General features: G+C 40.7%; 1 protein-coding gene across 1 annotated transcript; it reads left to right on the forward strand.

Annotated features, from left to right (window-relative positions):
* The first annotated feature begins 7,582 nt into the window (after nt 1-7,582).
* LOC146575911 (uncharacterized) lies at nt 7,583-12,364 on the forward strand. The gene is made up of 3 exons (XM_085270850.1): nt 7,583-8,550; nt 8,660-8,941; nt 9,437-12,364. The coding sequence occupies exons 1-3, from the start codon at nt 8,334-8,336 to the stop codon at nt 10,465-10,467; spliced, it is 1,530 nt and encodes a 509-aa protein (XP_085126976.1). The 5' UTR covers nt 7,583-8,333; the 3' UTR covers nt 10,468-12,364.
* The last annotated feature ends 1,707 nt before the right edge of the window (nt 12,365-14,071 follow it).

Raw genomic sequence — 14,071 nt, forward strand, 5'->3', positions numbered from 1 at the left:
GTGTGTGTGTGTGTGTGTGTGTGTGTGTGTGTGTGTGTGTGTATTCCACTGCAGATATGTGACTGAACTGCTGGGAGGAGAGGCCTACGTCTCCTGCTCTGTAGTTCTACCAGCCTTCTGCCACCTGCGCCGTGTCATGGAAGTAACTGATGAGGACCCTGCATATGTGGTGAGGTTTAAAGAGAAGTTTAAGGAAGACCTTGCTTCCCGCCAGGAACATACCAACTATGCATGGCTCCAGATCGCAACTGCACTGGACCCACGTTTTAAAGACCTACGCAGTGTGCCCAAGACTGACAGAGAAGCAGTGTGGACCACACTGGCAGGCATGCTGCATGAAGACTCTCCTAGAAGATCACACACTGCAGAAGAAGGTCCAGCCAAGAAGACTGCAACCCCCCCCCACTGTGCTTTGCCCTGATATCTGCAGTGTGAGGTTGGATCGCTCATTCTCATCCTCACACTGATGCCACTTATTTCGGTCTTTGTTTGACATAAAAGGGCATATTTGTCACTTTATTGCAACTATATTTGCACTCTTGAGCTCCTTCATTCACTGACTGATCATAAAGTTATTACTTGCGTTATGTATTCATCCGTTTGAACATAATTAATGAAGCCACATGTAATCACTAAAATTTGTATTTTGGGTACAATAAGAGAGTTTCAGATGGAATGCTGTTTTGTTTTGTTTAAATTTCACCAACTTGCTGATGCCCACGGTTGTGAGTGCGGCTTCTTGCTGTACATGGGTGGATGGTTGTAAATCACATCACAGATGCCAAAAACCTCTCAAACCAAGCCCCCTTGCCGGTGATGCTGTGCGCAACCTCGTGACGGAGTCAAGCATATTCAAAACACCCCCTCACCTCCCGTGTCAAACTCAAATGTCAGCCTATTTCATGTGTCACTTTTGGAGCAGTTGCCATCCCGACGAGCCATGGAGAAGTTCGTGTTTGTGTTATTTTACTTATTTGGTGTTCTGGTGTGTTTGGGCACCGGTCAGCACCATCGTGTTGAGCACGTGTTGGACCGTGGACACACCGGATTCAGTGGGAGAATAACGGTCAGGTGTACAGTTTACTGAGCACTGGGACTCAGTATCGTTTACCAGCACAGACACGGAGACGCGCTCAGCTTCTATTGAGAGCAAACAACCAAGTGAACCCTCCGGCTGCGTCCAGTAGACGAGACACACCGTCTGGGCCGGGAGCTTTCCGAGCATTCAGACTCTTAAACTGCTTCCTCGCATCTGCTTCATGAATATGAAGGGTTGTGGTGGGAGGAGGTGGTGTGAAATCCTCTTTTGTGTGGGGTGAGGAGGGGGGTGTTGTAAAAGTCCCCAAGAGCAATGATGAGAGAGTCCGGGAATGTCCGCTCCATGTGCAGTATCTGCTCCGCGAGTGCGCACTGAGCTGCCTGCGCATCCGCATCTGGCGGGATGTAAACAGCGGCCAAGATGAATGAAGCAAACTCCCGCGGAGAATAAAACGGTTTGCAGTGAATAAAAAGGTATTCCAGAGAGGAAGAGCAGTGCTGAGCAATCACTGTTACATCTGTGCACCAGCCACTATTAATGTAGAAGCAGACACGTCCACCTGTGGTCTTACCAGAGAGAGAGGCCTGCCGGTCCGCGCGCAGCAGATGAAAGCCCTCCAGCTTGAGCGCGCTGTCCGGGATGTCCTCACAGAGCCACGACTCCGTAAAACACAAGACACAGGAGGAGGCAACGTCTCTGTTCATGCTTCTCATCAGGGCCAGCTCGTCCATCTCATTCCTGAGTGAGCGTACGTCGGAAAGGAAGATCCCAGGAAGAGCAGTTCGCAGCACTCCTCAGACGCACGAGTGCGCCGGCTCGCTTTCCTCGCTTTCGGCGTCTCACTTTCCTGATCAGAGTCTGCAGTAAATCTGCCGCAGATGCGACAAATATTGGAAGTAAATCCACAGGTGTTGTAGTCCTGTAGTTAAGAAGCTCTTCTCTAGTGTAAGAATATCCAGAGGAGTGCCCAGACACAGAAGTTATGCACAAAAACAAAACAGAAGTAACGCACTGAAGCACCGGGGCATCCATACGCGGCGGCGCCATCTTGGAACAAGGGACTTGTCTTTGAAAGGTAGAGTGTTAATTACTAAAGCTGAAGGGATATCCCGATGAACATATGCTGCTCTCTCCTTACATCTGGATAAGAAAAGTAGTAAAGATATTGACCGTATGCTCTTTAATTTTATATGGAAAAACCGTACGCACTATATTAGAAAAACTGTTGTGATGAATAAGTACGAATCAGGTGGGCTTAACGTCTTAGACTTTTCTACTTTAAATAACACTTTCAAAATTAATTGGGCCAAACATTTTCTTAAAACCCTACCTCTATCTGGAACTTTATACCATACCACATTTTCTCTCGTTTTGGTGGCTTTACTTTTATTTGAAATTGTAATTACAATGTTGAGAAAGTCCCTGTAAAGCTTTCATCCTTCCATAAGCAGGTCCTCTTAGCGTGGACCCTCATTTATAAACACAACTTCTCACCTCACAAATACCTTATCTGGAACAACAGAGATATTTTATAGAAAAATAAATCACTTTTCCTGGAAACTTGGCTCCAAAATGGGATCCTATTGGTGGCTCAGCTGGTTAGTAAAGAGGGACAACTACTTACTTACAACGACTTTATTGCACTATATAATTTTCCAATCAGTGTTCCAGATATCAAGCGGAAGACAGTCTGGATGGTCCCCCATAAATATTTGATTGTAAATAAGGTGAAAGAAGTCTCTTTTAAAATTCGACATACATGTTATCCAGCCAGTCACTACATGGTCAAATTCAAAAGGGACATAAATACTAATTGTACTTTCTGTGGGGATCATCCAGAAACGGTGACACATCTTTTTTGGTACTGTTCTTTTACACAGAGATTCTGGAAGGAATTTAGCAGCTTTGTTATTGTCCATATTTTAAGGGAGTTTTCTTTACGATGGGAAAATGTTTTATTCTGTTTCTTTAAGTTCCCCAAGAAGTATGAGAAATGTTTTTTATGATAAATTTCTTAATACTTTTAGCTAAATTTTTTATCCATAAATGTAAGTTTACTAACAAAACACCATATTTCTGTCATTATTTTAAGGATGTGCACATGCACATACAATCAATATCAGACTGCACCAACAAAAAGGCTCTCACAACAATATATGTATGTGAATTTTTGCGTGTATTCTTATAATTGTTACCTTTTTCTTTCACCCTTGGCTTTTTGTGTTCATGTTCTGTTGTATACTTCATCTGTTCGTATGTTGTATACTCATTGTTTGTTAAATAAAGTTTTAAAAAAAAAAGACACGCTTTGTTTAGACCCCCAAAATCCTTTCCACGCCCACCCCCGTGACATCACGCTCCAAAGCCCTGTTACGTCACAGAACGTGGTGATGTCATAGTGACAGTCCTTTCATCCTTTGATGTTCAAGTCTATAAATAGAGGACAGCTGTCAAAGGGAATTCATTAAGCTATCGTTTTGTTGGAGTGATACAGCACATAAAAAAGCAGAAATGAGTTCGAAAGCTAACAAAGACAGAAATGTTAATTTCTCGAAAACAATGGTTAAAAAAAGTGAAAAAGAAAAAGAAACATATGCCAGACAGTTCGAGCAAAGACTGCAGCCAATGATCGACGAGGTTGAAAAGCTCAAAACTGAGCTTGACTACTTCAAAAACCTGCATACAGTCAATAAGAAACGGATCGAGGATCTAACAAAAGAAAACAATGAACTTTTGCAGAATAATAAGCTGCTGGGTTCGGTCTTGGATGACAGGACAAACATCGCAGACAGGTTGGACTCGATAAAAGATGACCACGAAGCTCTGGTAAAGTTCCGCGCAGAGACGGAGAAAACTCTGGCTGAGCTTAAAGAAAAACACGAGGACGAAGTCCAAGTCCTGCAAGGACTGCTGGAAACAGAGAAAGAAAAGGTGGCACGTCAGCAATTTCACAACAGCCAAGTTGTTGAATTATTATTGAAACGCCACAAAGAGGAAAAAAATAAGATGCAGCAGTTTTACCAGGAAAATACTAAAAAACTGGAAAACAAAGCAAATGCTGCAGACAGGAAGTTAGAAGAGGTGATCAACATGTATGACTCCAAAATAGAAAAGCTGCAGACGGCAGTAAAAAATAGTAGAGGTGTGACCGTCAATGCGGTTAAGGAACGCGAGGAAGAACGTCAATCCTCGCAGTGTTGGATTGACGGTGTTTTGTGGCATAATACACAGTTACAAGACGAAAATGAATTTATGGTTAAAAACATGAAAGAATTAACAGAGGAGAAAGGTCAAATGGGCAAAGTGATAGACGACCAAAAGGCCCAGAATATGGCGATCAAGCAGAAATGCCAGAGTAATATTAGAGCTCTGGCCTTGGAAAAGAAAATGAAGGCTATGCTTGAAGACGAAGTTGATTCTTTGAAAAAGAAAATTGAAGACGTCAAAAAGGCCCTAAGCACAGAGCAGGAAAACCACAGAAAGACAGCAGTGGACCGGCACAAAGTAAAAGCGGCACACAATCAGGCACTGGCTGAAAAGGTGGCGCTGGAAGAGAAACTGCGCTCCACAAAAAAGCAACGGGAAAGATTTATATCCAAAGTGAATTGGCTGGAGAAGAAAGAGCGCTACTTCCAAGAGGAATTGTGCCAGTGCGTTTTGTCCTTTGAAAAGGCATTTCCACATGCAGGTCACTTGAGAGGAAAAGAAAAGGTGGAATTTAGGGATATGTTCCACTACTTGAAAAAGAAATACGTAGACGGAGTGGAAGGCACCCCCTTTGTTGGAACAACGAAGGAGTTTCTTGAAAAACAGCTGAACTGTCTACGTACCAGATGCAAGGATCTAGATGCAGCTTTACTAGATAAAACACGGGAGCTGGAATCATTTAAAAAGCAGTACAATGATATGGTAAAGTCTTCCGAATACGCTTTATTCAAACAAAAACAGGAGCTCATTGGACCAGTGAACCAGATGATCAGAAAAGCTGGCAATGAAGAAAAAGAGATAGGTCATCTAAAATCTAGAGTGAAAGACGTTCAACTCCAGCTTAAATTAGAAAAACAGAAAGGACAAAAGCTCGCACCGTTGGTCCATAGAGGCGTGATGGGGAGATGTTATGGGGAGACTCCGACTCCGTCTCAGATCTTTCCACAGATTAAACCTCGTCCACCTCCAGTGCAAACTAAATTTATTCAAGTGGCTCCAAAACACCCTGGCAGACGAAGGCCTTCCCCAGAGTCTCCATCAACACCACCTTTCCTCAATTCTTATGATGTATTACCACCAATTGGAATAGGCCATTAGAAGTATACTTCATCTTGTCTCCCTCTATTCACAGAGCAGGAAAACCACAGAAAAGACAGCAGAATATGCATCTTCTTTTTGTTTTCATATTTTAATCTATATTTAATTGTTTTGTGGTTTGCAGTGTTTTGTGTTGTTTCACTTTAAATTTGTAAAAGGAAAAAGCTGAAAATTTAAATAGTTAAAAGTTGAAATGTGAATATTTGATTTTTGTATTATATGATTTATTTATTACATTTTATGTGAAGTGAATAAAAAGTATATTTACGGTTGCCCCTACAGACAAAGCACATACAAACTTCAAATCACGTATGAACTCTGAAGCACATACAAACTCCAAAACACGTAAAAACTCTGAAGCACGTAAAAACTCTGAAGCACGTAAAAACTCAAAACACGTACAAAAGACAACAGAAGTGCTCCAGGATGCTGGGCGCAGTGTTGAGCTTTTGTTACCTAGTGGCTACACAAGCCAGCAAGTACCAACGACCGGATTTGGTGTGTGGTAGTAACAGGTAAATGAACTTTTTTTTTTAATTATTTGGATATATATGAGTGCGTGTGTATAAATACACAAACAATACACACATGCTTTTAATTGTGTAATTTAAGTGATCTAGTAGCTCTGCTTTGGAAGTTCAGTTCATGCTAGAAATGTGTTTTGAAGTTTGTACGTGTTTTGTCTCTAGGGGCCACCGCATATATTTATATATAAACATATATGAATAAAACCACTTTTTTTTACGCTAGTAATTCCTTTTGTGCATAATTTTATATTATTGTTAATAATAAATTAATTAAAGCAACAAAACAACCCGAAGAGCCGGTTTGGAGCCGAAAGAGCCGGCTCTTTTTAGTGAGCCCAACCAAAAGAGCCGGATCTCTAAAAAGAGCCGGAAATCCCATCGCTATTAGGGTGGGTTAGGTTAGGGGAATGGAAATTCCTCCCTGCACAAGGAGGGCAGGAGTAGGTGCACGCTCCGCACCATGACCCTTCCCGAGACCCGCCATCCCATCTACCGTATCCGGCAATCCCCAGGTCCGAATTGAGGTAAGTACCGTCCTTTTCTTTTTCAGGTTCAGGTAAGTACCAAATTATGTTTAATTTTACCAAAGTTGTGTTTTATTTGTCCTGTTTTTTTAGGTTTCTAACTGTGTTTTAATAAAATTTGATTTCTCAATGAATTTAGTCTGTGTCATTTTTAATTCCAATTTTTAGGCTTTTAAACTGTTTTTATCCATAAATTATCCAATTTTTAGGTTATAAATTTATGATATTCCAATTTTTAGGCCAGTAAATCAATATGTAAATGAAAAAAACATCAAAAGAAACCCCCCCCCCCCCAAAAATAACAAACTAAAACAACAAGCAAAAACACTTTTTAGCGCTGACGCATGGCTGTAGCTACATTTCGGCTGGGCTGTGCCTTCTTCAGGGTGTGCACATGCGTCGCTGGCCAAATTAAAATGAAGAAACTCTTCTCTGCCCCTCCTTTTATAGTGTGCTGTGTCTCCTCCCACTCTTGGGATTTCTGTTTTATTGGGGGTTTTTTTGTTCAGTATCTTTAATGTTTGTCCTGTGTTAGCTTAGGCTTTTTTTGTTTTTATTATTTTTCTGGCACCTCCTTCTGTAATGTCTTTTCCATTATCCATCCTTATTTTTCTATTGTTATGGCACCCCCTTCTTATTTGTCCTTTCCGTTAATTTTTTCGTGATTTTGTTCCTTTCCTGTGATTGTCCTATTCGTCCTGCTCTGTCCTTGTTATGAGATCCTCCGTGACCTTTTGTGCTATGTTGCGTTTTATTGTGTTGTCAAGTGGAATTTGTGCACACTTTCCCGAGGTTTCTTCCCATCATCTGGCACCTGGGAGTTTTTCCTTGTCTTCCTAGAGAGCCAGCTTGGCCTGGGTCAGGAGCTCTATCACAGCAAAACAACAAAAAAAAGACTTTTATGAAAGAACGACTTGAATTTTGTGTTATTTAAAAACACGTATTTAATTATTATTCAGTGTTGTGTGTGATAGCAAACTGCCAGCCTTAAACCTGAAAAAAACTCACGATTTTATAGAACTAGACAATGCATTTCCTGAAGAAAATTTCAATGTAATGATTATTTATTAATACGTTTTGTATTCAGTATTTAGTTTTATAAAGTAAATGCTGACCACACAAGTTTCCTTCTGGATTAATAAAGTTTTAAAAAATATCTGTAAAGTGTTATGAAATATAAAAATGTTTTTGTTGAGAATATGTCCACACAAAATAATTAAATAGGGCATTTTCTGTTATTTAACAGAGGTTTTCTGTTTTATAATTACACTGCAGTTTGGACGACGAGCTTCTGGAACGTTTTTAGGCATTTGTTCACATTTTGCAATTTAAGCCCCAAGAAACATAAAGATTTTATTATTTTATTCCAGCAGCACTCCATTATCATGTACACTGTAAAATCTAACATTGTGTTTAATTAAAAAAATGTAAGGATATACTAAACTCAATTTTTATCAGTTTGTTTAAATAAGTTACCAGTAGTTTTTATTCAAAAAGCTGATCAACCCAGTTTATTTGAGTTGTCTTGAATTGGAAAAACTAAGTAAGCTAGAAATTTTGCTTCTCAGTGCAGGCTTTTAAAAGATATGGTTTGAAAATGCCATGTCACTGCTATCCTCCTCACTTTGCACAGATCAGTCTGCATGTTCATGGCACCCACATTTTTTTATTGCATTAGTTTGAGCAAACCTGGGTTCAGATGGAGCAGCTTGAGCTCAAGAGATAATTTCTGTGATTTTTTGCGTGATACTCTGGCTTGGAAGTAAACTGTTTTTGTACCTTCTTTCAGTTTAGAACCAGGTTTTGAACTTGCTAGCTAGCCAGCTTGTTAGCCTAGCATTAGCCTAGCGTTGCTGCTGCTTCTCAGCTCATGTTACGTAGAAAATTAACCCCAAGTGAAAAAGATAAGCGCAAAATCACAGACAGACAGTACGCAAAATGCCTATGTCCTGTTGTGTTTACGGATGCTCCAGTAGGTCGACCAGAGAAACTGATAAACGGTATTTTAGGGTACCAAAAATAGCCCAACGAAGAGGAGAAAAATGGAAAATTCTAACCGAAAAACGTAGGAAAAAATGGATTTTAAATTTACGTTTACAGTTGGGAGGAGCAGAGTCTGCCAATGCCCGTGTCTGCAGCGACCACTTCGTCAGAGGTAATGTTATGTTTGCAAACGAACTTATTAGCATTAGGTTGTCGTTAAATTCTCGTTTACTTAGTGCTTTTAAGTTAGTAGTCTAATATTGACTTGATTGGGACTATAGGCTGCCCAAGTGCTTTGGATGACGACGAGTCGGAGGACTGGGCTCCGACGGTCAATCTCGGCTACGAACGAAAACCCAGATCGGAATCAGTTCTCAAACGAGAGAAAAGAATGAAGCTTAAGGCAGAACAGCATCGATGTGCAGAGGCGATTTTGGATATGCAACAGACGGCTGAGAGCCCGGATTTGAGCCTAGTGACAGTGGAGAACCCCGAACTGCAGCTTCCAGCTGAGAATCCACAACCAGAAGACTTCAGTGTGAATGAGACATTCACTTATCCAGGTAAGATATTGTGCTGAGATGTAAAACAAACAAGAATCATGTCAAAGAGAAAAAGATGCCATTATCTGTAATGATTATGGTCCAAGTTACATATTACATGTTTGTGATTTTTTTTAATCACAGAGTAAATCCATACCATTTTATTCAGAAAAAAAGAAAAAGTGGCACTTATTACCGTCAGGCACACACCACAGGTTTTTGTACACTGCTATGGTTCTTATATTGCCAGATTCCAGACAGTCTCCTTTCACAGATAAGTAAAGATATCCGTAATGTAAGGTTTCTGTGGTGAGAAACATATAAATATATTTTTTGTTTAGACGCAACATGTTTTTTTGTTGATTAAAAAAAATAATTACATTAAATTAACATAGTGAATTAAACACATTACACCAGATTCTAATAGCCCACTAAAAAAACTCCTACAGTGAAAATGAGTAAAAATTGAGGTTGCCTCTATTATGCTGATTATGCTCCCCCACTGTTATATTGCAGGCTGTGCGGATGCTGGATGCCAGACAGAGCTGACGATGGATGACATCGAGAAGATGGAGGATGTTTTGAGACAGAACACAGCAGAGCTGGTTGATCTTCGGAGCAAGGCTCTGGACACACAGTTCAGCCAGGAGGCTTTTGAAAAAAATGAAGACAAGACAAAGTTCTACACAGGGCTCCCCAACTTCTTAGTTTTAATTCAGATTTTTGAACTGTGCGAGCCCTATATCACCTCGGGACCTATGTCTTTGTTGTCCAAATTTGAACAATTCATACTAGTTTTGCTGAGGCTGAGACTAAATCTGCCCCTGAAAGATTTAGCTTTCAGGTTCAATATTTCTCTGTCCACTGCTTCTAGAGTTTGGCATAAAGTAATTGACATACTTCATAAAAGGTTAGAGTTCCTAATTGAGTGGCCAGAGCGACATGTTCTTCAAGCTACGATGCCACTGAGTTTCAGACAGGCATTTGGATGTAAAGTGGCTGTGATTGTTGATTGCTTTGAAGTCTTTATTGAGAGACCATCTAATCTTCTTGCACAAGCTCAAACTTGGTCCAACTACAAGCACCATCACACTGTAAAATTTTTGATTGGTGTTGCCCCCCAAGGCTACGTCACTTACATATCTTCTGCCTGGGGAGGGAGAGTTAGCGATAAGCAGATCACAATAGAGAGTGGCCTCCTAAATAACTTGTTACCTGGAGATATTGTCCTTGCAGATCGTGGGTTCAATATTGGCGATAATGTGGGGTTTTACTGTGCTTCACTACAGACACCGGCATTCACTAAAGGGAGAAAACAGCTGTCAGCCTATGAAGTGGCAGAGACAAGGAAAATAGCCAATTTGCGTATCCATGTTGAGCGAGTCATAGGTTTAGTCAGGAGGAAATATCAAATTCTGCAGAGCAGGGCTATGCCAATAGAGAACATGTCCACAAAGCCAGGTGAGACACATGCATTGATCGACAAGATTGGGGTAATTTGTTGTGCCTTATCAAATCTCTCCGAGTCTGTTGTCCCACTGGAGTAAGGGGGGTGGGTGGTAATCAATCAGTTAAAAAAAATTAAATGTCTTGTCACTGTCACGGCTCACAGAAGGGGGTGGAGAGGAAGAGTAGTGTCCAGTATCTGCTGCTTGGCTCTGGTGATAAGTAGAACAGGGTAGAGTAATAGTAGTACCTAAGTCCTGACTCCTGATTAGTCTGTAAATGTTTTCAAATGAAATATTTTTCTCCAACTGTCAAATTGTGCTGGCAGTTTGTACAGTATTATACTGTGAGATGGATTGCAATCTATTTTGTTTATTTGTTTAAAAGTCTAATCTTGTAAATAAACCACCAATGTATTATTATGCTGCCTCAATAGCATTTAATCATTGTGTAGTGTTACACAACACTTAAATGACACAATTAAATGTACAATAAAATTAAATGACAATTTGTGCTCTAATGCTACGTCAGAGCAAATACAATAGCCAGAACTCATGACTACCATCAGGTCATAACAATATTCAAAATGTCATTATGTTGTCGTCCTTTTATCACATTACACATGTATGTTTGTAACTTGCTGTCCCAGTATTTCTGGGAGTATACTGTTTCTAAAAAAACACTCAACTTTAGGAATCGCATCATCCCAAAACTCAAGGTCAGGCAAAATCCTTTCAACAAATATGTCATTGCGGTTCCACACAACAAAGTCACAGTACTCTGCATTTGCAATGTGAAGCTGTAAAAAAAGTTACGTTTTTACTGTAACACCACAAACATTTTTAACAAAATATCTTCATAACTTGAAATGCAAATAGAAATTTTTAATTTAAAAATGTATCCACAAGTTTTGCAAACAACAAAGTTACATGCAATCTTTTACCTAAAAATGCAGCAAAGGCTAAAACCGGTGTTTGTGAAACCACGTTAATGACACCGTGTACAACCATTGGAGATGTGAGCAGGACAGACAGATCAATTGATGGAAAAGTGTGGACTTTATACTAGTTTTTAAATTGTGTTGATAGGCCACGTAAAACCAGAGTTATGCTAAAAATATATGCAATGTTTGTTTTTCTTCCTGAATACTATCGCTGTTTATATTTACTGCAAAAAGAAACAGTAAAAACTGCGTTTTATAAGGAAAACGTTCAAAAGCCTGTGAGCAAAAATCAAACCATTGAAATGTGAGAGATTTGAGACATTTAGCGCAAAACTTGTGTAGTGTAGTCAATAGTTTTGTTGTGTGTGTCAGAACAATGAGGCGACTGTTGAATGTTACAGGTGTTACAGGAGTGATACATCTCCTGTTGTTCTCCTTTATCTCATAGTGGACAGAAATTCCTCAAGTCATGCACGGCTCAGCTGGCTGCAGTGTTCACGCACATCTTCAACCTTTCCCTCTCTCTGTCTGTAGTCCCAGCCTGCTTCAAAATGGCCACCATCGTCCCTGTACCCAAATCCTCCACCATCTCCTCATTGAACGACTGGCGACCTGTAGCCCTGACCCCCATCGTAAGCAAATGCTTCGAGAAGCTGGTCAGGGACTTCATCTGTTCTGCACTACCCGACTCACTGGACCCTCTACAGTTCGCATACCGCCACAACAGGTCCACTGATGATGCCATAGCCCTGACACTACATACTGCCCTGTCACACCTGGAGAAGAGAGACACGTATGTGAGAATGCAGTTTGTAGATTACAGCTCAGCATTCAATACCATCGTTCCCTCGAAGCTGGACAGGAAACTGCAGGATCTAGGACTGAGCAGCTCCCTCTGCAGCTGGATCCTTAGCTTCCTGTCTGACAGACGCCAAGTGGTCAGAATGGGCAGCATCACCTCATCCCCCATCACACTGAACACTGGTGCTCCACAGGGGTGTGTACTGAGCCTTCTCCTGTACTCACTCTACACCTACGACTGCACGGCCACTAACAACTCCAACATCATTGTGAAGTTTGCGGACGACACTACAGTGGTGGGTCTTATCACCAACAGTGATGAGACGGCTTACAGGGAGGAGGTCAGCGCCCTGACCCACTGGTGTCAAGACAACCATCTCACACTCAACGTCGCAAAGACAAAGGAGTTGATAGTGGACTTCTGGAGGTGCAGAGAAGTACACACCCCCATCACCATCAACAGCGCTGCTGTGGAGAGAGTGAGCAGCTTCCGGTTCCTTGGTGTACATCTGGCTGAGGATCTTACGTGGTCAGTACACACAAACAAAACAGTGAAGAAGGCGCAGCAGCGCCTCTTCTTTCTCAGGAGACTGAAAAGATTCGGCATGAGCCCCCGCATCCTCAGGACCTTCTATCACTGTGCCATTGAGAGCATCCTCACTGGATGCATCACCACCTGGTATGGCAACAGCACCGCCTACAACTGCAAAGCTCTCCAGCGAGTAGTGCGGTGCTCTGAACGGATAATTGGAGGTGAGCTTCCCTCCCTCCAAGACATCTACAGGAAGCAGTGCCTGAGGAAAGCGGGGAGGATCATCAAGGACTCCAGTCACCCCAGCCATAAACTGTTCAGACTGCTTCCATCAGGAAGGAGGTTCTGCAGCATCCGGTCCCGTACCAGCAGACTGAGAGACAGCTTCTTCCATCAGGCCATCAGACTGCTGAACACTTCATAGACACCTCAGCTTCACTACTGGAACTTTAACATTATGCACTCCATACTGTACAGTAACGCCACTGTTTTGCACATGTCTCAACTCTGTATATTTTTATATATTTTATTTATTGTTGACTCTATTTAATTTGTAAAATATGTGTACACACACACACACACACACACACACACACACACACACACACACACACGTAGAAAAATATTTAGTATACACATCCAGAAATGCATATACTATTATATATTGTACATATATTTATTAGTTTCAGATGTAGCCATTCTTGTATTTTGCTTGTTTACATTATTGTATTTTGCACAACTCTGTTGCTTGTGAAGCTCGCACACAAGAATTTCACTCACATGTGCTGTACCAATGTACCTGCACATGTGATGTGACAATAAAAGTGATTTGATTTGATTTTGATTTGAAATTATTTTTGGAGTGGCACAAATAATTTGTGTGGCATCAAATTTGATGCAGAACAGCTGATTGTTCTGTAAATAGTTTGAAATGTTTATTTAAAAAAACGCCTTGGCTGCATTTTAAGTAAACAGCTGCAAAAAACTTTGTTTGCATAGATCAGTTACTTTTTTGAAGACGTAATTATATAATTAATTGCCCAACATTGGTCATTATATACTGTATTTTGCAGACAGAGAGTTACAGGACTCTCTCCCAGACCACAGACTCATACTCATAATACAAGTCAGAGCTTTTTTTTTTTTTCTTTTTTTTTTTAAAAAAGAAAGTTGCGTTTTCAAAATTGGAGTTCAAGTTATTTTTACTTCCAATAGTGTTAACATACTACACAGGTCATGAACAAGATTTTTTTTTGAATTTTTGTTGTAAGTGGGCTAAAGGAGTTAATTAAAAAAAAGTCTAACATAAATTTAAATGTTGTAATTTGATTATTTTAATAAACCATGTAACTTGGATGGATTCAATGCTGACGTGACCACAGTGCACACGCCTGCTGTTGCTCACAGTGGTCCAAGGGACCGCTCAGAG

Source organism: Mchenga conophoros, linkage group LG4, assembly GCF_057382185.1.
Source record: "Mchenga conophoros isolate Kocher_MC1m ecotype Shallow Benthic linkage group LG4, M_conophoros_male_GT1.1, whole genome shotgun sequence".
In the NCBI taxonomy this organism is placed as follows: Eukaryota; Metazoa; Chordata; class Actinopteri; order Cichliformes; family Cichlidae; genus Mchenga; species Mchenga conophoros.

Coding starts and splice junctions, on each gene's coding strand:
- LOC146575911 (XM_085270850.1), top strand. CDS start 8,334: ATGCCTATGTCCTGTTGTGTTTACGGATGCTCCAGTAGGTCGACCAGA. Junction 8,551..8,659: donor CAGCGACCACTTCGTCAGAG/GTAATGTTATGT, acceptor TTGGGACTATAG/GCTGCCCAAGTGCTTTGGAT. Junction 8,942..9,436: donor TGAGACATTCACTTATCCAG/GTAAGATATTGT, acceptor GTTATATTGCAG/GCTGTGCGGATGCTGGATGC.